General features: G+C 38.0%; 2 protein-coding genes and 1 pseudogene across 3 annotated transcripts; all 3 read left to right on the top strand.

Annotated features, from left to right (window-relative positions):
* Window positions 1-4,654: 4,654 nt before the first annotated feature.
* LOC113683355 (uncharacterized) lies at window positions 4,655-8,453 on the top strand. Its single transcript, XM_089211466.1, has 6 exons — window positions 4,655-4,799; window positions 6,504-6,799; window positions 6,963-7,077; window positions 7,178-7,214; window positions 7,438-7,564; window positions 7,845-8,453. Exons 1-6 carry the CDS (start codon window positions 4,742-4,744, stop codon window positions 8,364-8,366), a joined length of 1,155 nt encoding a protein of 384 aa, XP_089067592.1. The 5' UTR covers window positions 4,655-4,741; the 3' UTR covers window positions 8,367-8,453.
* Window positions 8,454-14,783: 6,330 nt separating this feature from the next.
* On the top strand, window positions 14,784-15,863 carry LOC149042068 (putative skeletal organic matrix protein 5 pseudogene; annotated as a pseudogene).
* A 1,351-nt stretch (window positions 15,864-17,214) lies between these two features.
* Window positions 17,215-22,810, top strand: LOC113683334 (uncharacterized). Of its 2 annotated transcripts, none has more exons than XM_089211471.1 (6): window positions 17,215-17,352; window positions 20,569-20,864; window positions 21,028-21,142; window positions 21,244-21,280; window positions 21,505-21,631; window positions 22,156-22,810. In XM_089211471.1, the coding sequence occupies exons 2-6, from the start codon at window positions 20,571-20,573 to the stop codon at window positions 22,672-22,674; spliced, it is 1,092 nt and encodes a 363-aa protein (XP_089067597.1). In that variant the 5' UTR covers window positions 17,215-17,352; window positions 20,569-20,570; the 3' UTR covers window positions 22,675-22,810. The 2 variants fall into 2 exon arrangements, with proteins under 2 accessions (XP_089067597.1, XP_089067596.1); XM_089211470.1 differs by lacking the exon at window positions 17,215-17,352 and adding an exon at window positions 18,936-19,120.
* The last annotated feature ends 2,666 nt before the right edge of the window (window positions 22,811-25,476 follow it).

The raw sequence follows: 25,476 nt of genomic DNA, 5'->3' as shown, positions 1-25,476 counted from the left end.
TTGTATACATGTCTATGCTTCTGAATACAGCTATAATAAGTATTTTTTAAGTAATTATCTATATATGTTAACTGACTGCAATATATGGTCATAAAAGCAATTTTATTCTAACCTTCCTACTTGAAGGGTGCCTTGTGTATCAAATATATCAAGTTCAGTACCTCCAGAGTCGCAAGCCGGGCTTTTGGGGCTACAAAATAATAAAATAATCATCCAGTTATGTCAGGCCAATTTATCGAGAGTTAATTAGGTATAGTTTCCTACAATCGTATGAAAATTTAAAATGTGCTTCACTTGTGCTATATATACGGATTTTTCGTTCTTAATTACTAATGAAATTCCGAGGGTGACTCAATTACTCCAAGAGAGAATATCCAGGTAGGTTACAATGGTTTGCGAATTGTAAACTATTAATATGTTGACAAAATTTCCCTAAATTATGGTGCCGATACGAATCAATCATTCATAATCGCTTATGAAATTCCGAGACTAAACCTCAATGAATTTAACAGAAAATATCCAGGTAGGTTACAGAAACAGACTCTCGAAAACTGCTCTTGAATTCGATAACTGTAAACAACAATTATTTACGCGAACCATGTGCTTACCAACGCACTTGTGAGGTCAAATTACCAGAACCCCGTTTAATTGCACGATCACAGCTAGGACGCTTCTTGCAAAATGTGAATACTACCAATTTTAGAGATTAATTTCTCAGTTTCCAGCATAAGGAAAAAAATATCGTATCGCAAGCATGTTTATCAGAACGCCTCGAGATGTTGAGCGAAGAGAAAGTGGCTCCATGTTTTGTGACACAAACCATTTCCTGAAGTTCGAACGAATCGAGTAGAAAGCATGAAAACATAGCGCTGAAAAGTACGACAATTAAACAATTAAATTCACTCATCCCGCTGTAGAACCATTTCCATTTAACCCGTGAGTTTGTTTGCACCACACATTTGCGGTCCTTAATTTGATTCTCAGATGTTTGACGGGTTCTCACATGACAATATCGTCAAAATCAAATTACGCGTTAGACTTAATATAAACATGAACATCGCTTGCTCAATCCCATTTTATTTTTTGGGAAAGGCCATTACTTCGTTCTTAGAGTAAAACAACACATCTTCGGCAAAGCGCAAATTTTTCAAATGAACAGAGTAAATCCTGCGATAATTAACTGAAGAGAAAAAAAGTAGAAACTTGCGCTCGCCTTTCGACATCATTTGAAAACTTTCTAGAGGGTCTTAATGGCGTGATGGCTTTTTTTAGTAATTTTGGCGAAAACCTGTTGAGTTGTTAACTTCAGACTCTTCCAGGAAAACCACAAATTTATAAGTTGAGGCACAAGTCAAGGGGGTAAACTAGTTTCTTGAGCAAAGAAAGTAATGAATTTTTTATGATTCTTTTTTTTCTTCTAGCTGAAACTGGCAGGTAGAACGAAAGGGGCTGAAAGGAACGAAAAGATAGCCTAAAAAAGGATTTTAATAAGCGGATAAAGTATGAGATGGAGACAGCACAATTGTGCTGCTTTTAAAGTTCAAATGAGCCGAAGTGATCTCTACTCATGGCAAGACTGAATCAAACAGTTGACCAAAATAGACGCAATGAAAACATTTGCGGAGCGAGAAATCTAGTAAAAATTCAATTTTGAGCTTAGAATATAAACTGGCTCCTGTTTTGAACAAGGTGATCCGATTTTTTCTCTTCTTTGTGTTCATTTTACTAGTCTTTCTTTGCCTCATCAGTTAAAGACTGGCCACGCATTTTGTCAGTTTCCCCATAAAGTTTGCCGGCGCCCAGAAATATTCGGTGCACTTAAGCAAAAGAAACTTGAGTGTTTCAACAACCTTCTCGAGACGTTGTATCCCTTTTTATGCTGACTTGGTGAGGTCAGCTAAAGTGGTAAAAATGAAATTAATGCTTTTTTTTAAATTGGCTGTAAAAAAAAAAAAAACGGGTTCACCCCCGATTTTTTTAATTCTTTCCGACAATCCAAAACCTACGATATTTCAGAATAATCCTTCTCCCTTTCAGTTAATTCGCTTGCTCAAACTTTGAATATTTAGAAACCAAACCGGTTTTAGCCTCATGCACTCCTCCTAATCGTTTGCCTCACGATGTGGTTTATTCGGATGTGAAGTTTTATTTATTTAGAAAACGATTGCATCGGAGATTGGTGCCTTTTCTGTCTCCGTTCTCGGAGACAGAAATGCAGCAAGAAGCCTTACTCCACCAGGGAGAGACATGCAGAGAGTTCTTGTCTCAGTTTAAGTATTGTTATAGCAATTTGGTTAAAATCCATTTTATTCTCCTCAATCCAGGAATGAAAAGTGCTGAACTAGATTGGGGCCCTTCTGACCAGGCAGCTGAACAAAGCTATTTTCTTAAAGAGGAGTTCCATTATCTGGACGTTACTCGGATCAGAAAGTTCACGATACTCGACATGTTTCATTGCGCCCTGGCGTGCCTCAGAAATAATTTGTGCCTTTCTTTAAACATGGCCTCTTCTCGTGGAACAGAAAGAAAGCTTTGGTGCGAATTACTGTCCACCGATAAGAACAGAAGTTCGCATCATTTTTCCATTCTGCAGGTAAGAACGCTTTAACCCTTGTGTTAAAACTCTAAAACAAGGCATTTGCAAGGGAAAGTATTTAAACGTACTTGTTCTCGACGAGGTATGCTCATTCACAGCTATCGCAAGTGCTGTTCAAGTATTCACTGCGTGGTCTTAACCGTCATTTCCTCTATCTCCCCAGGCTGCGCCTAAAAGTGGAACGTTCGTGGTTTTCGACGACTACAAATGCGTATATTCATGCTTGAAAGACACTTTCTGTTGGTCTGTAAACTGGGAAATGCGTGTGAGTAACTCTCCTCCCATAAGTATAGATTTCCTGAGGAATTTCGAGAAAATAAGAGCTCGCAGTACGTTTCTATTCAGGTGAGGCTTGCTAGGTTATTTACACTGACTTGACTTTTTACAACACGCACTGTAATTATGCCATTTCTAGTGTACATGAGATAATTACGCGCTTCTAGTTGGCTAAAAACTAATGAATTTTTCATGTAATACGAATGCAAAGTTGCAACACGAGTGCAAATTACAAATAGAGCGCGCTGTCAAAATTTCATCTGTTTTGACCTTCTGTGATGCTTTTACGTGTAAATTATTAATATTTAATAACATGATTCCTACTGGAATTTGGTGTACATAAGCACTTGAAAACTTTTGAAAGACTTCAAATTGCACTCGCCCTACGGGCTGATGCAATTTTGTTATCTTTAAAAATTCTACTCGTGCTAACCAACAGCATATTGCACTCGAAACTTTCATAAAACTTTCTTATCGGGCCTTATTATTAAGAAAAGTTTTCCCCATGATAAATTTAAAAGTTCTGCGGTAAAGTCGGATCGCTGTCTAATAACTTCCCTTTCCGTGCCACAACAGTGGTAGCTGTACAGATACCACTTTTGAATGTGCCTGTAAAAAAAAGGCTTGATATCTGAATATTGCGAGACAGGGAGACCCAAATCGTCCGCTGATACATTAGAAAATAAAACTTGTCAACGGCACCGATGTCAAGGAAAATCTCAGTGAAATTCATTTTTATCTTAATTTTTTACATAATTTTTATAGAATGTGCACTTGTGAAATTTCGTCTTTGGCAATTTTTTCCTGATCAAGACTTTTAAATGCAGCCTGCAGCACAAACAATTGAGGCTTCTGACGACCGTATAACGTGGTTGCAAATTTTCGCCAATCTTCAAAGGACCCGACATCCTACCTCAGAGGTTTTGTTAAATTTTGGAAAAACAAACAATCATGTTTTTTAACCGCTAAGCTATAATGTTATGCAAGATATCTCTGGATAAAATTTCTTTAGGAAAAAAATACTTAAGTTCGCTTGTATTTGGCGTGCGATGGCAGGATTTTCTTCTTTCATCTGACCCTTTTTCTTTTGGGGGAAACGAATCTGAGCTCCACTTTTACTCAAATGTCTGTGATTCGTACCCTGGGTACAGTTATACTGGCAGCAATTTGGAGAACAAATAGCTTCAACGAGAAATTCTCCTCCCATCGCAAGTATCGAAGCCATCAAAAGGAACGCAAGCGTCAACCACAACGCATAAAGGTCAGGAGGAAAAAATGATCCGTTCTTGTGTAGCAATTCGCGCGAGACATTTTTTCAATATCTTCTAGAGGAAGATGGGTTTGTGATTGACATATGGATCAATCAGTAGACTTTTGGTCAAGGGATTTTGGTTTGATGCGACCGCGGCCAAAATTTGGAAAACGCGAAATTATTGCCAATATTTGACTTGCGAAAAATTGGATAATATGTTAATTCGCTCTAATGCAATTCGTCTCCAAGACTCCAAAATCAAGGGCGATTTTATGTAGATTTGTGATCTCCCGGATCACACGAACAAGTTAATGAAGCAATCTTTCTTAAGTTTGCAAATTAAAGGTCGCACTTATCTTACTCTGCTAGCTGACAGATTTTTTATTTAAACAAACAAAAAACCTCGAAATTAGGACAATATCGTTTGGAGACACTTACCAAGTGTACCAAGCCATTGGATCAAGACACGAGCAGCCCAATATCATATAAATTACCCCACGTATGACACTCAGGAAAAATCCTTTATCACGAATAGAACTAAAAACTCACTTCACTTTACAGTGTCAGACTCACTCCTAGCAGATGACCGCGGATAATTCGATCGCGCAGAAGCCATCATGTCCGCAATTTTCCATTTGCTCTTCCTGACATCTCTTGCAGCCAAATCTTTCTCAGGTTAGATTGTCTTTATTCCCTATATAATATTCTGGTCTTTTTAGCAATAGTGGCTAAACCTGTTGAGTTATTAGCTTCAGAATTTTTCCAAGAATACCAGATATTTTATAAATTGAGGCACAAGTCCTTGGGGTAAACTTGTTTCTTAGACAAAGAAGCTAATGATTTTATATATTATTATTATTTTCTTGCTGAAGCTAACTACTAAACTAGTAGTTGAAATAAGGCCTGAAAAAAAATCAGGCCTGCACGGGATTTAAACCCATGACCTCTGCGATACCGGTGCAGCGCTCTACCAACTGAGCTTACAAGCCAACTGGGAGCTGGTCATTATGTTGGATCCAAATAAACCTTCAGGCCTTATTTCAAATACTAGTTCAGTAGTGTTCATAACGGCGAAGATCGCTTATATTCGTTTCTTCTACCGCAGTGCACATACATGATTTCCATATATTTACAGTCATTAGAAACTAAAGTATTTCAACAACCTTATCGAGAATTTCTATCCCTTTTTTGCTGAACTGGTGCGGGCAGCTAAAGTGGCGAAAATGAAACTAAAGCTTTTTTCTAATATGGCTGAAAGTTTACCCCCGATTTTTTAAATCCTCGCCGATAATTCAAAACCTACGATATTTCAGATTAACTCTTCTCCCTTTCAGTTAATTTACAGTCGCTTTCTCAAGCTCTCAACATTTAGAAACTAAAAAAAACCGGTTTTAGCCATATGCACTCCTTGTAGCAATCATCATGGTTCCAACTAAGTGCTTTCCGAGGGAAACAAGTGACAAATCTGCTAATTAGTCAAAACAAACTAAAAGCCCTTTTTTCATAATCGAAGTGCCTGAAGTCAAATAAGAAAGGTTCTGTCGATTTGTTGTATTTATCTGAGTTTTTGTCGTACCACATTTTTAAACCTTTCAAAGTCTTCAAAGAGTTTCCTTGTAAAAACAAACAATGGCTACTTGGCCAATTTATTAACTTGAAGTTGTAATAATTATTGGCTTTAAGTTTTTTTGTTGTTGTTTTGTTACCTTTTTTTTTAAATAGAGATGATTCGAGATATTTCATCATCGCCTTTGAAGAAGAATTTGTCTCCAACTTAATTCAAACTTAGAGTTCCAGTTTTCACAAAATTATACATACAAATATCTATTGGGGCTATGGAAATACATTTATACTAAGAAGTAAAATGTTTCAGAAGAACTTTTGGCCCAATTTCAGATCGAGCTTTGAGAATTCACACAATTATATAAACATGTCAACTTTTGAAAGGCGTCGAGACCCGAATTTTTCTCAGGCTTCTTTTTGGCAATTTCTCTCATCACATGCAGCTCACCTGAGCAGATCATATCTTCACTTTTATATTATAACATGGGTAGTGGTTGTCATCGTGTTAAATAATAATTTCAAAAGATAATTGTAATCGTTTGTCTCACGATGTGGTCGATTCGGATGTGTAGTTTTTATTTATTTGAGAATCAGAAAACGATTGCATCGGAGATTGCTGCCGGAGATTACTGCCTTTTCTGACTCTGTTCTCGGAGACAGAAAAGGGCACAGCGTTACAATTGAACACATTTATCAAATGTCAAATGCTGCAAGAAGCCTTACTCCACCAGGGAGAGATATGCAGAGAGTTCTTGTCTCAGTTTAAGTATTGCAATAGCAATTTGGTAAACATCCATTTTATTCTCCTCGATCCAGGAATAAAATGTGCTGACCAAGATTGGGGCCCTTCTGACCGAGCAGCTGAACAAAGCTATTTTCTTGAAGAGGAGTTCCATTATTTGGACGTTACTCAGATCAGAAAGTTGGCGATATTCGACATGTTTCATTGCGCCCTGGCATGCCTCCGAAATAATTTGTGCCTCTCTTTAAACATGGCCACCTCTCATGGAACAGACGGAAAACTTTGGTGCGAATTACTGTCTTCTAATAAAAACAGAAACGCTGGGAACTACCACAAAAACAGGAGTTCGCATCATTTTTTCATTCTGCGGGTAAGAACACTTTAACCATTGTGTTATAATTCTAACGCAAGGCATTTACAAGTGAATACATATAAAAGTACTCACTCTCGACGAGGTATGCTTATTCACAGCTATCGCAAGTACTGTTCAAGTATTCACTGCGTGGTCTCAACAGTCATTTCCTCTCTTTCAGTCTCCATGTTCTTCATCGCCGTGTCAAAACGGAGGAACCTGCATCCCGAATTTCGGCTCCAACACTATTGACTGTCTTTGTAAAGAAAGTTTCGTTGGAGAATTTTGCGAAAAAGGTAATTCACGAATATATTTGAAATATCTCACTGTCTCCCTCTTCCTTACTTTTTTAACAATAGAATACATGCGGCTCTAACATCACACTCTATCTTTCAGCTGTAAAATCATGCAAGGAAATATATGAGGCAAACAAGTAAGAGGCTTTCACTGCTTGCTCTTTTAAACAGATCCTTTCTAAAATATTATCTTCTGTGACACTGGAGACGCAGAGGTGGCCAGTTTGCTACAGCCACGTTGGATCTTAAAACAGAGTTCGGCGACACATCAGTCAGGAAGTTTAATAAGTACAAATGATAAAGCTTGGCATCATAAGAGAGTCAAATACTTATGTAATTACTCCACTTGTATATTAACAGATCAAACATGAGTAAATTGGTTTCTCTTCATCTGGGCTCACAGCCAGCCACAGTTCTATGTCACATGGGAGATTTTGGATGCGGACATGGAGGATGGACGCCAGTCATGAAAATAAACGGCAACAAGGTACCATGCAAAATCTGTTTTTTATCGATTGCGTGCCATTATCGACCACTTGAGAGATATTTCTCCACAGGTGCTGACTGACTTATTGACAACAAGGGCGACTTCCGCTCTCTGATCATGTCTCCGGCTGACATCTATTTGACTGAGGGGACAGATAGTATATGTCAAACGGGTTGGGGGGAGGGATCGTCTCAAATTGTCTAAAAATGAGCAGGATAATACGGTGCATAATTAGAAAAACAGTAATAAATTTACATCATATTATAAATTATTCTCTCAGAGTACCTTTCACTATGATTCTGGTTACTGGAGTAATAAAACTGAATACAACACTGCTGGAGGGGAGACTGGATTCGACTCACAAGAGACCAAGTTGCCTTCTTACTGGGGCACATCCTTCTCCAAGATCTGTCTCGGTATGAAGATCGGTGAACAGATCAGATTCGTTGTAATCAATATGAAGGCCAGCTCTCTTTACTCATTGATCACTGACGGAAAATACCGAAACACCTCGTTGGGTCGTGACTCTTGGAAAACACTCATTGGCTCAGAGGCCTCCCTGCAGTCTCACTGTAACAAGGAAGGATTTAATGTTCTGTGTAACAAGTCTCATCACTCCAAAGCGAGAATCGGCATCGCTTCTAACAACCAGGATGACTGCCTCTCTTGCGACTCCAGGATTGGGTTTGGTACAGGAGGGCAATTTGATGACAGTAACACATGTGGAAACGAGGCTTCTTCTTATTCACCGGATAATGGGGCTAAACACATTAAAGCCAAGGGTTACATTTTGGTTCATTGAAACCAAAGAAAAACACGTAAAATTTATTTAAATGTTAAGATTAGATTCAAAACGATTCAGTAATAAATAAAAAGGTTTATTCAAAAATCTTAAAAGATAGGGTTTTTTTTATGTTCTTCACATCAGTGACTCTTCAATTTACTCGAGCCTTTTTTCGGTTGTCTCGTAAGGCTGGAACGTCTTTCGGACATTTTTTGAAGGAAGAGCACTTGTCAGGAAAGATTCAAATCGTTCGCCGATCCATTTGAAAATAGAACTCGACAACGGCACCGATTTCGAGGAAAAACTCGATAATGTTGAAGTCTATCGTGAATTTTCACCGTTTGTGTGTCTTGTAAAGATATCTGCATAACACAACTTCCGTCCTTATTGAATTTTCCAACAGCATATACCACACAGCATAATGCACCTCATGGCCTCAAGCAGACTGACAGTATGCAGTCGAACGTCGCCATCCACATTCGAAGCGACCACATCGTGAGACAAACGACACTAATAGTCTCTTATGATGAAAGATTATTTATTACGATGACGAACTACAGTTTTTTTAGTTGTGCTTTCGTGGGCCCTCTTAACAAACAAATGGTATTACTATCAAGATGACTTAATCAATCTTGGGAGCGACCCATTCCCCGCACGGTTACAATCTGGATACGACAGGTTCTCTGATATGTTAACGGGTTGATTTTCTTGCCCATGTTTTTTCCCTTTCCTTTGTCTAGGGCACCCCTCGACCCCATTGAGACTCTTATATCCAAGGTCGCTGATTATCTGATGTATTAAAAGAACTCGTCTGTAGAGAACTGACTGGGAAAAACAACAACAGCACCCAATTATGCGACCTGGAATACCAATGAATTATTTTCAGTTCACGCTCTGGCAAACGCAATGAGACGATTTCGATGGGAATCTGGTGTAAATAAGCGCTTGTAAATTTTTTTAAGACTTCAAACTGCACTCGCCCTACGGGCTGATGCAATTTTTCTGTCTTTAAAAAATTTCACCCGTGCTTACCCAGCACCATATTGCACTCGTAACTTTCACAAACTTTCCTACCGGGCCTTATTAGTCTCCATGTTTGCCCTTCCCGTGCCATAACGGTGGTAGCTGTGTGGCAACCTATACAGATAGCACTTTTGAATGTGTTGGTAAAAAAAGGCTTTGAGGGCGAATATTACGAGAAAGGTACTCCCAGTAGTTGTAATTGCAGCTGCGGTTTGCAAAATGTTTCAACTCAGAAGCTCATTTAGTCTAAATTTGCTGCAATAAATTGTCAAGTTGCGAAAAAACTGAATTATCTTCATTGAATCCAAACTTGAAGTTCAATTAAAAGTTCAACTCGAAGTTCAAAATCTAACTTGAGCTCGAATTCAGACTCGATAATTCGGACTTCACCCACAACAAATCTGGGATACCGTAGTCTACCATGGGATGTTACAGTATTATTCTCTTTTAGATCCCATTTTAAGTTGAAAAAAACTATTAAACTAGATTCAGTTTTTTCTAAGAATCAGTGGGAAAATTGAGAGAAACTTAATTTTCAAATCAATTTTACGCTTTCAACAAAAGCTTTCCAATCCTGCGAAACCAGTCTGCTTTGAGTTACTTATAGCTCTACCTTTTTCATTCTTCTCCAGTACAATGTATCTCTAACATCAGTTTTTATCTTTAAGCTGTAAAATCATGCAAGGAGGTTTATGATACAAACAAGTAAGTGGCATTAACTCCTTGCTCGTTGAAACTCATTTATTGCAATAATTTTATCATATGTGATGCTGAAGATTAAATGTTAGTCTTGTGGTTAAATCACGTTGGACGTCTCCGACAAATAATTATAAGCGTTTGATAAGAAACAATGATACGAATTCCTCTAATCAAAAGAGAAAAGGACTTCTGTTCTTTCTCCAGCTGCACTTAAACGGATCAAACGTGAGTAAACTTGTCTCCATCCTTCAGGGCTCGGAGGCAACCTCTGTTCTTTGTCACATGGGAGATTTGAATGCGGACATGGAGGATGGACGCCAGTCATGAAGATTAACAGCAGCATGGTACCTCGCGGAATCGATTTTCTATCGATTAAGTGTCATGATCTTCTACTAAAGGGTATTCATAACTGTAACAAAGAATTGTACAATGTTATATGTGACGAGTCTCCTTACTCCAAAGCAAAAATCGGCATCACTACTAACAACCAGAATGATTGCGACTCTTGCGACTTTAGAATTGGGTTTGGTTCTGAAGGGGAATTCGATGACTCCAACACTCGTGGAAACGAGACTTCTCGCTCCGGAACAGATAATGGAGATAAACATATCAGAGAAATCGGATACATTTTAATTCATTGAGAACAAAACGAAACAAAAAAAATCAGAAAAAGAAAGCTCGCTCGTTCGCTAATACATAAGAAAACAAAACTTTTAAAGGCAAGGAAAATCCTGATGAAATTCATTTTTATTTTAACTTTTTCCAGTTTCTAAGGAACGTGTGTGAAATTTCGTCTTTGGTAATTTTTCCCTGATCAAGACTATTAAATGCGGCTTACAGCACAGGCAATTGAGGCTTCGCACGACTGTATGGCGTAGTTCTAAAATTTTCGCCAATCCTCAAAAGACCCGATGTCCTGCCTCTGAGGTTTCCAAATTTTGGAAAAACAAATGATCTTGTTTTTTTAACCGCTAAGCTGTCATGTTTTGCAAGATATCTCTGGATAAAATTTCATTGGGAAAATAATACTTCAGTCCGCTTGTCTTTGGCGTGCGATGGCAGGATTTTCTTCTTTCATCTGACCCTTTTTCTTTTGAGGGTAACGAATCTGAGCTCCACTTTTACTAAATGTCTGTGATTCGTACCCTGGGTACGGTTGTACCGACAGTTCTTGTGTAGCAATTCGCGCGAGATTTTTTTTTCAGTTTCTTCTAGAGCAAGATGGTTTTGTGATTGACGTATGGATCAATCAGCGGACTTTTAGTCACAGGATATTAGTTTGAGGCGACCGTGGCTAAAATTTGGTAAAAACCAAAAAAAATTACTGCCAATATTTGACTTGCGAAAAATTGGAAAATATTTTAATTCGTTCTAGTGCAATCCAGCTCTAAGATTTTAGAATCAAGGGCGATTTTATGTACATTCGTGATTTCCCGGATCACATGAGCAAGTTAATTAAGCAATCTTCCTCAAGTTTGCAAATTGGAGGTCGCACTTATTTTACTCTGCTTGCTGGCAGATTTTTCATTTAAACAAACATAAAAGCTCGAAATTAGGACAATATCGTTTAGTGACACTTACCAAGTATACCAAGCCAATGGTACAATGGTACATTCAAGACACGAGCGGCCCAATATCATATAAATTACTTCACATATGACAGGTGACACAAGATAAATCCTATGTTACGAGCAGAACTGAAAATTCACTTCACTTTACAGTGTCAAACTCACTCCCAGCGGATGACAACAGATAGTTCACTCGCGCAGAAGCCATCATGTCCACAATATTGCATTTGCTCTTTCTGACATCTCTTACAGCCAAATCTTTTTCGGGTTAGATTGTCGTTATTTCCTGTATGATATTCTAGTTTTGTTTTAGTAATTTTGGCGAAAACCTGTTGAGTTGTTAGCTTCAGACTCTTCTAAGAAAACCACAAATTTATAAGTTGAGGCACAAGTCAAGGGGGTAAAATTGTTTCTTGAGCAAAGAAAGCAATGAATTTTTTATAATTATTTTTTTTCTTGCTGAAACTGTCAGGAAGAACGAAAGGGGCTGAAAGGAACGAAAAGATAGCCTAAAAAAAGTATTTTAATAAATAGATTAAGTATGAGATGGAGACAGCACAATTGTGTTGCTTTTAAAGTTCAAATGAGCCAAAGTCATCTCTACTCATGGCAAGACTGAATCAAACAGTTGACCAAAATAGACGCAATGAAAACATGCGCAGGGCGAGAAATCTAGTAAAAATTCAATTTTGAGCTTAGAATATAAACTGGCTCTTGTTTTGAACAAGGGGATCCGATTTTTTCTCTTCTTGGTGTTCATTTTAGAAGTCTTTCTTTGCCTCATCAGTTAAAGACTAGCCGCGCATTTCGTCAGTTTCCCCATAAAGTTTGCCGGTACCCAGAAATACTCGGTGCACTTGAGTAAAAGGAACTTAAATGTTTTAACAACCTTATCGAGACTTTGTATCCCTTTTTATGCTGATTTGGTGCGGGCAGCTAAAGTGGCAAAAATGAGATTAATGCTTTTTTAATTTGGCTGAAAAATAAAAAAAAAAACGGGTTCACCCTCGATCTTTTTAATTCTCGCCGACAATCCAAAACCTACGATATTTCAGAATAATCCTTCCCCCTTTCAGTTAATTCTCAAACTTTGAATATTTAGAAACTAAACCGGTTTTAGCCTCATGCACTCTTTGTAGTAATTATCACGGTCACGACTTAGTGCTATTAGCCGTATTTTACGGGGGAAAAAGTGACAAATCTGCCATTAAGTCACAATAAATTAAAAGTCCTTTTTTCGTAATCGAAGTGTCTGAAAAGAAAGGTTCTGTCGATTTGTTGTATTTATCTGAGTTTTTGTCGCAGCACATTATTAAAACCTTTCAAAGTCTTCAAAGAGTTTCCTGGTAAAAACAAACAATGGCTTCTTGGCCGTTATGCGCTTTGGCTGAATAAGCTATAAATGATAATTTATCAACTTGAAGTTCTACCAATTATTTGCTTTAAGTCTTTTTTTGTGTTTTGTTACCTTTAAAAAATAGAGATGATTAAGATATTTCATCATCGCCTTTGAAGAAGAATTTGTCTCCAACTTAATTCAAAGATAGAGTTCCAGTTTTCATAAAATTATACATACAATTATCTATTGGGGCAGTGGAAATACGTTTATATTAGAAAGTAGGATGTTTCAGAAGAACTTTTGGCCCAATTTCAAATTAAGCTTTGAGAATCGACACAATTATATGAATATGTCATCTTTTGAAAGGCGTCGAGACCCGAATTTTTCTCAGGCTTCTCTAGCAATTTCTTTCATCACATGCAGCTCACCTGAGCGGATCACATCTTCACCTTTATATCATAAAATAGGTTGTGGTTTGTCATTGTGGTAAATAATAACTTCAAAAAAGAATTATAATCGTTTGCCTCACGATGTGATTGATTCGGATGTGGAGTTTAATTTATTTGAGAATCAGAAAACGATTGCATCGGAGATTGTTGCCTTTTCCGTCTTCGTTCTCGGAGACAGAAAGGGGCAAGGCTTTACAATCGAATACATTTATCAAATGTCAAATGCTGCAAGAAGCTTTACTCCACTAGGGAGAGACATACAGAGAGTTCTTGTCTCAGTTTAAGTATTGTAATAGCAATTTGGTTAAAATCCATTTTATTCTCCTCAATCCAGGACTGAAAAGTGCTGAACAAGATTGGGGCCCTTCTGACCAAGCAGCTGAACAAAGCTATTTTCTTAAAGAGGAGTTCCATTATCTGGATGTTATTCAGATCAGAAAGTTCACGATATTCGACATGTTTCATTGCGCCCTAGCGTGCCTCCGAAATAATTTGTGCCTCTCATTAAACATGGCCTCTTCTCGTGGGACAGAAGGAAAGCTTTGGTGCGAATTACTGTCCTCCGATAAGAACAGAAACGCTGAGAACTACCACAAAAACACGAGTTCGCATCATTTTTCCATTCTGCGGGTAAGAACACTTTAACCATTGTGTTAAAACTCTAACACAAGGCATTTGTAAGGGAAAGTATTTAAACGTACTTGTTCTCGACGAGGTATGCTTATTCACAGCTATCGCAACTTCTGTTCAAGTATTCACTGCGTGGTCTTAACAGTCATTTCCTCTCTTTCAGTCTCCATGTTCTTCATCGCCGTGTCAAAATGGAGGAACCTGCATCCCGAATTTTAACTCCAACACTTTTGATTGTCTTTGTAAAGAAAGTTTCTTGGGAGAATTTTGCGAGAAAGGTAATTCATGAATATTTTTATCTTACTGTCTCTCTCCTCCATACTTTTCTTAACAGTAGAATACATCCGGTTCTGACATCACACTCTATCTTTCAGCAGTAAAATCATGCAAGGAAGTGTACGAAGCAAACAAGTAAGAGGTTTTCACAGCTTACTCATTGAACCGATCTTTTCTAAAATCGTATCTTCTGTGACAATGGAGACGCAGAGGTGGCCAGCTGGTTAAAACCACATAGGAACTTAAGAACGGAGCTCGGCGACGTATCAGTCAGGAAGTTTAATAAGTACAAATGACAAAGATTGACATCATAAGAGAGTCAATTACTTATGTATCTACTCCTCTTGTATATTAACAGACCAAACGTGAGTAAACTGGTTTCTCTTCATCTGGGCTCACAGCCAACGACAGTTCTTTGTCACATGGGAGATTTTGGATGCGGAGATGGAGGATGGACGCCAGTCAGAAGATTAACGGCAATAAGGTACCATGTGGAATCGATCTTCTATCGATTAAGTATCATGATCTTTCACTAAGAGGTATTCATCGACGACGCAAACGATTGGGTCGTACGATTTTTGAGAGATGAGTTGTCACTAACGGGATATAAGGGGGTGGGAACTATATAAATCTGACTGCCAATAAGAGGGGATCATTATAATACAAAAGAGCCCAAGAGAGGGGGGGTAAAATATGTGATTGTGACACGAAAAAAATCCTCCAGTCCCTCCCTGGTGATAAAAAATGACCGCTACCTAAATTGGCTCCAATTAACTCTGCATGAATATTGATGACGAAATAATGCCAAACGTTATTTTACCAAGTCATACATATATATTTCATGATCATTATTTTCCCTTCATTGCAAGGTAGATCCTGACGAAAACAAACAGCTAATTTGGGAAGAGAAATTTATGATCGTCATAAACTGTCTTAAAACGAGCCGGATAATACGACGGATAAATAAAAAACCAGTAATAAATTTTAATCATATTATAAACTATTCTCCCAGAGTACCTTTCACTACGATTCTGGTTACTGGAGTAATAAAATTGAATACAACACCGCCGGAGGGGAGACTGGATTCGACTCACAAGAGACCAAGTTACCTACTTACTGGAACATATCCTTCTCCAAGATCTGTCTCAGCATGAAGATCGGCGAACAGATCAGGTTCATTGTAATCAACATGAAGGCCAGCTATCTTTATTCATTGATCGCTGACGGGAAAAACCGAAGCACTTCATTGGGTCGTGCCACGTGGAAGAAGCTTATTGGCTCAGAGGCCTCGTTGCAGGTTTACTGTAACACAGAAGGGTTCAATATTATGGGTGGTGGGTCCGGTAACTCCAAAGCAAGGATCGGTACCGCTACTAACAACCAGGATGACTGCCTCTCTTGCGACTCCCGGATTGGATTTGGTACAGGAGGACGATATGATCCCTATAACACCTGTGGAAATGAGGCTACTCGTGAACCGGATAATGGAGATAAACACATTAAAGCCATGGGTTACATTTTGGTTTATTGAAACCAAAAGAAAAACACGGAAAGTTCATTCAGATGTTAAGATTACGTTCAGAACGATTCAGTAAGAAATAAAAGGTTTGGTTGGGGCAAATTTTTCCCTTTGTTTCCGTTTTCTCACCTACTTGTCATCGTGTGCTTTTTTTTTGCTCTTCGGTATTTTGTTAATTACACTCCTTTGTTACGTGCTGTAGGTAAATTTAGTTATCTAGTTTGTTGTCTCGCCCCTTTCTTATATAGAAGTCTATCATGAAATTTTTCACTATCTGTATGTCTTGTTAGGATATCTGCATGACACGACTTCCGTCCTTATTGAATTTTACAAAAGCATATGCCACACAGCATAATGCACAACAGCTTATAGGTAACGCGTACTCAATCAACCTCATGGCCTAAAGAAGGCTAACAGTATGCAGTCGAACGTTGCCATTCACATCCAAAGTGACCACATCGTGAGACAAACAATAATATTAGTCTCTTATAATGAAAAGGTTATTTACTACGTTGAAAAACCCCAATCTTTTTTACCACAAAGAACTAATAGTTGTGCTTTGTAGTACTGATGAATGTAGGCTCTGACAACCGTATACGGTGGGCCTTCTTAACAAACAAATGCTATTACTATCAAGATGATTTAATCAATCTTGGGATCGACCCATTTCCGGCACGGTTACAATCTGGATACGACAGGTCCTCTGATATATTAACGGATTGATTTTCTTGTTCATGTTTTTTCCCTTTTCTTTTGTCTAAGGCACCACTCGATCGACCTCGACCCCATTGAAACGCTCATATTTAAGGTCGCTGATTATCTGATGTATTAAAAGAACTCGTCTGTAGAGAACTGACTGGGAAAAACAACAACAACAACACCCAATTATGTGACCTGGAATACCAATGGAATGTTTTCAGTTCACGCCCTACCAAACGCAAAAAATGATGCACCCGCCTGTACAGTCGTTTAAATGAATAATCTCTTTTATGATCCGCGAATTTGAATAATGAATGTACATGTTAAATCGTGGGACTGAAAGCTCCTTATTCAGTGGAGATGTTGCTAAAATTACGGGTTAGCAGTCAGCAAAAAGGAAGCAATTACACACCATTTTTCATCTCCGGTTATCTTTTGATATTGGTATTAAAACTTCCTTGAGTGGCCTTTTGCAACTGACATCTTGAGATGAAATAGTGACAAATTTCCTAAAAGTTTCAAAGGAGAGAAAGGAGTCGCGGTTCTAAATTATCTTAAGTGGCCAGTTTAAACGGTAATTACCCAAGACATAAATCAAAGTTTAAGAAGCCTTGAGAGTTGCCAATATTGAGATCACTATACCTTGTGAAAAAAAAAGTCAATTGTTTCTTTCATTTAGAGTTAAAGCGAGAACTCCGAGAGAAAAGTAGAATGTCTTAAATGGCTGCAGATACGAAACAATAGCTGAAGAAACACAAAGAGGAGTCTGCAATGATGTTTTGAAGCCGGCTTCAAAAGAGAGGTGACCCTGAAAATTTGGACAACACTAAAAAAAATTTTTTTCCAATTTCTTTTAATGTTACACATATTTGCTTCTTTGCAGAAGCGCCTATTTTGCAACACAAGTTCACCTTTTCATCCCAGACTTTCAAACAGAGTCTTTTAATAATAGATGAATATTAACATCTCACTGCGCCTAAAAGTGGAACGTTCGTGGTTTTCGACGACCACGAATGCGTATATTCATGCTTGAAAGACACTTTCTGTTGGTCTGTAAACTGGGAAGTGTTTGTGAGTAACTGTCTTCCCATAAGTATACGTTTCTATTTAGGTGGGGTTTGTTAGGTTACTGACACTGACTTGAATTTTTACAGCACACACTGTAATTATGCCATTTCTAGTATACATAAAATAATTACGCGCTTCTGATTGGCTAAAAACTAGTGCATTTTTCATGTAACACGAATGCAAACTTGGAACACGAGTGCAAATTACAAATAGCGCGCTGTCAAAATTTCGTCTGTTTTGACCTTCTGTGATGCTTTAACGTGTAAATTATTAATATATAATACGTGACTTCTATTGGAATTTGGTGTAAATAAGCACTTGAAAATTTTTGAAAGACTTCAAATTGCACTCACCCTACGCAACTTTGTTATCTTTAAAAAATATTTCTCGTGCTCACCAACAACATATTGCACTCGAAACTTTCATAAAATTTTCTTATCGGGCCTTATTATGAAGAAAAGTTTTCCCCATGATAAATTTAAAATTTCTGCGGTAAAGTGGATCGCCATCTAATAATTTCCCTTTCCGTGCCATGACGGTGGTAGCTGTGTGAAAACCTATAAAGATAACACTTTTGAAGGTGTCTGTAAAAAAAGGCTTGATATGTGAATATTGCGAGACAGGGAGACTCAAATCGTCCGCTGATACATTAGAAAACAAAACTTGTCAACGGCACCGATGTCAAAGAAAATCTCAGTGAAATTAACTTTTTTCTTAACTTTTTTCACAATTTTTATGGAATGCGTATTTGTGAAATTTCGTCTTTGGTAATTTTTCCTTGATCAAGGCTTTTAAATGCAGCCTGCAGCACAACGATTGAGGCTTCTGACGACCGTATAACGTGGTTGCAAAATTTTCGCCAATCTTCAAAGGACCCGATGTCCTGCCTCAGAGGTTTCCAAATTTTGGAAAAACAAACAATTTTGTTTCCTTAACCGCTAAGTTGTCATGTTATGCAAGAAATCTCTGGATAAAATTTCTTTGGGAAAAAAATACTTTAGTCAGCTTGTATTTGGCGTGCGATGGCAGGATTTTCTTCTTTCATCTGACCCTTTTTTTTTTGAGGGAAACGAATCTGAGCTCCACTTTTACTAAATGCCTGTGATTCGTAACCTGGGTACGGTTATACTGGCAGCAATCTTTCTCAAGTTTGCAAATTGAAGGTCGCACCTATTTTACTCTGCTTGCTGACAGATTTTTTAATTTAAACAAACAAAACAGCTCCAAAGTTAGGACAGTATCCTTAAGTGACACTTACCAACTGTACCAAGCTATTGGACTAAAACACGAGCGGCCCAGTATCATATAAATTACCTCACGTATGAAAGGTGACACAAGGAAAATCCTTTATTACAAGCAGAACTCAAAACTCACTTCACTTAACAAAGTCAAACTCACTCCCGGCGGATGACCGCCGATCGTTCGCTCGCACGCAGAAGCCATTATGTCCACAATTTTCCACTTGCTCTTCCTAACATCTCTTGCAGCCAAATATTTTTCAGGTTAGATTGTCTTCATTCCCTCTATGATGTTCTAGTTTTTTCCGGCAATTTTGGCTAAACCTTTTGAGTTATTAGCTTCAGAATTAACCAAGAAAACCAGACATTTTATAAGTTGGGGCACAAGTCCAGAGGGTAAACGTGTTTCTTAAGCAAATTTCATGAATTTTTTTATGATTATTATCTTCGTCTTACCGAAACTGGCAGGAAGAAGGAAAGGAGCTGAAAGGAAAAAGGAACGAAAAGATAGCCTAAAAAAATATTTTAATAAGTGGATAAATTATGAGATGGAGACAGCACAATTGTGTTGCTTTTAAAGTTCAAATGAGCCGAAGTGATCCCTACTCATGATCTCTACTACATCCGGCGCACTTGAGTATAAGGAACTAAAGTGTTTTAACAACCTTATCGAGACTGTATCCCTTTTAATGCTGAATTGGTGTGGGCAGCTAAAGTGGAAAAAAGTGAAATTAATGCTTTTTTTAATTTGGCTGAAAAACTGTCAAATCTGCCATTCAGTCACAATAAACTAAAAACCTTTTTTTATATTCGACGTGTCTGAAATTGCTGTAAGTCATCAAAGAAAGGGTCTGTCGATTTGTCGTATTTACCTGAGTTTTTGTCGTAGCACATTGTTAAAACGTTTCAAAGTCTTCAAAGAGTTTCCTGGTAAAAATAAACAATGGCTTCTTGGCCGTTATGCGGATTGGCTTAATGAGCTATAAATGATAATTTACCAACTTGAAGTTGTATCAATTATTTGCTTTAAGTTTTATTTTTTTTTGTTTTGCTAGCTTTTTTGAAAATAGAGATGATTTAAGATATTTCATCATCACCTTTGAAGAAGAATGTGTCTCCAACTTATTTCAAACAAAGAGTTCCAGTTTTCATAAAATTATACATACAAATATCTATTGGGGCAGTGGAAATACGTTTATATTAGGAAGTAAGATGTTTAATTTTTTTTTGGCCCAATTTCAAATCGAGCTTTGAGAATCGACACAATTATATAAATAAGTCATCTTTTGAAAGGCGTCGAGATCCGGATTTTTCGCAGGCTTCTTTTTAGCAGTTTCTTTCATCACATGCAGCTCAACTTAGCGGACCATATCTTCACTTTTATATCATAAAATAGGTTGTGGTTTGTCATCGCGGTAAATAATAATTTCAAAAAAGAATTATAATCGTTTGCCTCACGATGTGATCGATTCGGACGTGGAGTTTTATTTATTTGAGAATCAGAAAACGATTGCATCGGAGATTGGTGCCTTTTCTGTCTCCGTTCTCGGAGACAGAAAAGGGCAGAGCTTTACAATCGAACACATTCATCAAATGTCAAATGCAGCAAGAAGCCTTACTCCACCAGGGAGAGACATGCAGAGAGTTCTTGTCTCAGTTTAAGTATTGTAATAGCAATTCGGTTAAAATCCATTTTATTCTCCTCAATCCAGGAATGAAAAGTGCTGAACATGATTGGAGCCCTTCTGACCAGGCAGCTGAACAAAGCTATTTTCTTAAAGAGGAGTTCCATTATCTGGACGTTACTCAGATCAGAAAGTTCACGATATTTGACATGTTTCATTGCACTCTGGCGTGCCTTCGAAATAATCTATGCCTCTCTTTAAACATGGCCTCTTCTCGTGGAACAGAAGGAAAGCTTTGGTGCGAATTACTGTCCTCCGATAAGAACAGAAACGCTGAGAACTACCACAAAAACACGAGTTCGCATCATTTTTCCATTCTGCGGGTAAGAACACTTTAACCATTGTGTTAAAACTCTAACACAAGACATTTGCAAGGGAAAGTATTGAAACGTACTTGTTCTCGACGAGGTATGCTTATTGCCAGCTATCGCAACTACTGTTCAAGTATTCACTGCGTGGTCTTAACAGTCATTTCCTCTCTTTCAGTCTCCATGTTCTTCATCGCCGTGTCAAAACGGAGGAACCTGCATCCCGAATTTTAACTCCAACACTTTTGATTGTCTTTGTAAAGAAAGTTTCTTAGGAGAATTTTGCGAGAAAGGTAATTCATGAATATTTTTTAAATATCTTACTGCCTCTCTCTTCCATACTTTTCTTAACAGTAGAATACATCTGGTTCTGACATCACACTCTATCTTTCAGCGGTAAAATCATGCAAGGAAGTGTACGAAGCAAACAAGTAAGAGGCTTTCACTGTTTATTCATTTGAACAAATCTTTTCTAAAATCCTATTTTCTGTCACACTGGAGACGCAGAGCTGGCCAGCTGGTTAAAACCACGTTGGATCTTAAGAACAGAGCTCAGAGACGTATCAGTCAGGAAGTTTAATAAGTACAAATGATAAAGATTGGCATCATAAGAGAGTCAATCAATTATGTATCTACTCCTCTTGTATATCAACAGATCAAACGTGAGTAGACTGGTTTCTCTTCATCTGGGCTCACAGCTAACGACAGTTCTTTGTCACATGGGAGATTTTGGATGCGGAGATGGAGGATGGACGCCAGTCATGAAGATTAACGGCAACAAGGTACCATGTGGTATCGATCCTATATCGATTAAGTATCATGATCTTTCACAAGGAGGTATTTATCGACAACGTAAACGATTGGGTCGTAGGATTTTTGGGGGATGAGTTGTTACTAACGGAGTATAAGGGGGTGGAGACTATATAAATTTGACTACCAATGAGAGGGGATTATTATAATACAAAAAAGCCCAAGAGAGGGGGGGTAAAATATATGATTGTGACACGAAAAAAATCCTCCAGTCCCTCCCTGATGATAAATAATGACCGCTACCTAAATTGGCTCCAATTAACTCTGCATGAATATTGATGACGAAATAATGCCACACGTCATTTCACCAAGTCATACATATTTCATGATCATTCGCTTCCCTTCATTGCAAAGTAAATCCTAGCCAAAACAAACAGCTAATTTGGGAAGAGAAATTTATGATCGTCACAAACTGTCTTAAAACGAGCCGGATAATACGAAGGATAAATAAAAAACCAGTAATAAATTTTAATCATATTATAAACTATTCTCCCAGAGTACCTTTCACTACGATTCTGGTTACTGGAGTAATAAAATTGAATACAACACTGCTGGAGGGGAGACTGGATTCGACTCACAAGAGACCAAGCTGCCTACTTACTGGGACACATCCTTCTCCAAGATCTGCCTCGGTATGAAGATCGGTGGACAGATCAGATTCATTGTAATCAATATGAAGGCCAGCTCTCTTTACTCATTAATCGCTGACGAGAAATACCGAAACACCTCATTGGGTCGTGACACGTGGAAGAAGCTTATTGGCTCAGAGGCCTCGTTGCAGCGTTACTGTAACACAGAAGGGTTCAATGTTATCTGTGGTGGGTCTGATTTTTCCAAAGCAAGAATCGGCACCGCTACTAACAACCAGGATAACTGCCTCTCTTGCGACTCCAGGATTGGATTTGGTACAGGAGGACAATATGATCCCTATAACACCTGTGGAAACGAGGCTACTCGTGAACCGGATAATGGCGATAAACACATTAAAGCCATGGGTTATATTTTGGTTTATTGAAACTAAAAGAAAAACACGGAAAGCTCATTTAAATGTTAAGATTAGATTCAGAACGATTCAGTAAGAAGATTTGCTTCGGTTTTCTCATTTACTTTTCATCGTGTACTCTTTTTTTCCCTCTTCGGTATTTTGTTAATTACGCTCCTTTGTTACGTGCTGTATGTAAATTTAGTTATATCGTTTGTTGTCTGGCCCCTTTCTTGTGTAGAAGTCTATCATGAAATTTTTCACCACCTGTTTATCTTGTAAGGATATCTGCATGACACGACTTCCGTCCTTATTGAATTTTCCAAAAGCATATGCCACATAGCATAATGCACAGCAGCTTATAGGTGACGCGTACTCAATCAACCTCATGGCTAAAAGAAGCCTAACAGTATGCAGTCGAACGTCGCCATTCACATCCAAAGTGACCACATCGTGAGACAAACCATAATATTACTCCCTTATAATGAAAAGGTTATTTACTACGATGAAAAACCCCAATCTTTTTTACCATAAAGAACTTATAGTTGTGCTTTATAGAACTGATGAATGTAGGCTCTGACAACCGTATACGGTGGGCCCTCTTAACAAACAAATGCTATTACTATCAAGACGACTTAATCAATCTTGGGATCGACCCATTTCCGGCACGGTTACAATCTGGATACGACAGGTTCTCTGATATATTAACGGATTGATTTTCTTGGCCAATTTTTTTTTATTTCCTTTTGTCTAAGGGATCCCTCATCACCCCATTGAGACTCTCATATCTAAGGTCGCTGATTATCTGATGTATTAAAAGAACTCGTTTGTAGAGAACTGACTAGAAAAAAAACAACAACAGCACCCAATTATGCGACCTGGAATACCAATGGAATGTTTTCAGTTCACGCCCTGCCAAACGCAAAAAATGATGCACTCGCCTGCACAGTCGTTTAAATGGATAATCTCTTTTACGACCCGCGAATTTGAATAATGAATGTACAAGTTAAATCGTGGGATTGAAAGCACCTTATTCAGAGGAGATTTTGATAAAATTACGGGTTAGTTGTCAGCAGAAAGGAAGCAATTGCACACCATTTTTCATCTCCGGTTATCTCTTGATATCCTCATTAAAACGTCCTTGAGTGGCCTTTTGCAACTGACATCATGAAATGAAAAAGTGACAAATTTCCTAAAAGTTTCAAATGAGAGAAAGGTGTCACGGTTCTAAATTATCTTAAGTGGCCAGTTTAAACGATATTACCCGAGACATAAATCAAAGTTTAAGAAGCCTTGAGAGTTGCCAATATTTAGATCACTATACCTTGTGAAAGAAAGTCAATTGTTTCTTTCATTTAGACTTAAAGCGAGAACTCTGAAAGAAAAGTAGAATGTCTAAAATGGCTGCAGATACGAAACAACAGCTGAAGAAACACACAGAGGAGTCTGCAATGTTGTTTTGAAGCCGGCGTCGAAAGAGAGGTGACCCTGAAAATTTAAACAACACTAAAAAAAATGTTTTTCCAATTTATTTTAATGTAACACATGTTCGCTTCTTTGCAGAAGCGCCTGTTTTGGAACACAAGTTCACCTTTTCATCCCAGACTTTCAAACAAAGTCTTTTAATAATAGATGAATATCAATATCTCACTGCGCCTAAAAGTGGAACGTTCGTGGTTTTCGACGACTAAGAATGCGTATATTCATACTTGAAAGACACTTTCTGATGGTCTGTAATCTGGGAAGTGTGTGTGAGTAACTGTCTTCCCATAAATATAGATTTCCTGAGGAATTTCGAGAAATAAGAGCTCGCAGTACGTTTCTATTCAGGTGGGGCTTGTTAGGTTACTGACACTGACTTGACTTTTTACAACACGCACTGTAATTATACCATTTCTGGTATACATGAAATAATTACGCGCTTCTGATTGGCTAAAAACTAATGCAGTTTTCATGTAACACGAATGCAAACTTGCAACACGAGTGCAAGTTACTAATAGAGCGCACTGTCAAAATTCCATCTGTTTTGACCTTCTGTGATGCTTTTACGTGTAAATTATTAATATTTAATAACATGATTTCTACTGGAATTTGGTGTACATAGGCACTTGTAACCACAACGGTGGTAGCTGAACAGATACCACTTTTGAATGTGCCTTTAAAAAAAGGCTTGATATGTGAATATTGCGAGACAGGGAGACTCAAATCGTCCTCTGATACATTAGAAAATAAAACTTGTCAACGGCACCGATGTCAAGGAAAATCTCAGTGAAATTAATTTTTGTCTTAACTTTTTTGACAATTTTTATAGAACGTGTATTTGTGAAATTTCGTCTTTGACAATTTTTCCCTGATCAAGACTTTTAAATGCAGCCTGCAGCACAAACGATTGAGGCTTCTGACGACCGTATAACGTGGTTGCAAAATTTTCGCCAATCTTCAAAGAACCCGACGTCCTGCCTCAGAGGTTTCCAAATTTTGGCAAAATAAACAATCTTCTTTTTTAACCGCTAAGCTGTCATGTTATGCAAGATATCTCTGGATAAAATTTCTTTAGGAAAAAAATACTTTAGTCCGCTTGTATTTGGCGTGCGATGGCAGGATTTTCTGCGTTCATCTGACCATTTTTCTTTTGAGGGAAACGAATCTGAGCTCCACTTTTACTCAAATGTCTGTGATTCGTACCCTGAGTACGGTTATACTGACAACAATTTGGAGAACAAATAGCTTCAACGAGAAATTCTCCTCCCATCGCAAGTATCGAAGCCATCAAAAGTAACGCAAGCGTCAATCACAACGCATAAAGGTCAGGAGGAAAAAAAGGATCCGTTCTTG

This window comes from Pocillopora damicornis, chromosome 7 (genome assembly GCF_964200805.1).
Source record: "Pocillopora damicornis chromosome 7, jaPocDami1.2, whole genome shotgun sequence".
Classification (NCBI taxonomy): domain Eukaryota; kingdom Metazoa; phylum Cnidaria; class Anthozoa; order Scleractinia; family Pocilloporidae; genus Pocillopora; species Pocillopora damicornis.
Note: the sequence above shows the minus strand (reverse complement) of the source record. Positions and strands in the feature narration are given on the sequence as shown.

What these genes read in the sequence shown, in the direction of transcription:
- LOC113683334 (XM_089211470.1), top strand. Translation starts at nt 19,063, where the DNA reads ATGTCCACAATTTTCCACTTGCTCTTCCTAACATCTCTTGCAGCCAAA. An exon ending in AGGAGAATTTTGCGAGAAAG is followed by an intron (nt 21,143 to 21,243) that starts GTAATTCATGAA and finishes TCTATCTTTCAG; the next exon opens with CGGTAAAATCATGCAAGGAA. An exon ending in GAAGTGTACGAAGCAAACAA is followed by an intron (nt 21,281 to 21,504) that starts GTAAGAGGCTTT and finishes GTATATCAACAG; the next exon opens with ATCAAACGTGAGTAGACTGG.
- LOC113683355 (XM_089211466.1), top strand. Translation starts at nt 4,742, where the DNA reads ATGTCCGCAATTTTCCATTTGCTCTTCCTGACATCTCTTGCAGCCAAA. An exon ending in ATCATTTTTTCATTCTGCGG is followed by an intron (nt 6,800 to 6,962) that starts GTAAGAACACTT and finishes CCTCTCTTTCAG; the next exon opens with TCTCCATGTTCTTCATCGCC. An exon ending in GAAATATATGAGGCAAACAA is followed by an intron (nt 7,215 to 7,437) that starts GTAAGAGGCTTT and finishes GTATATTAACAG; the next exon opens with ATCAAACATGAGTAAATTGG.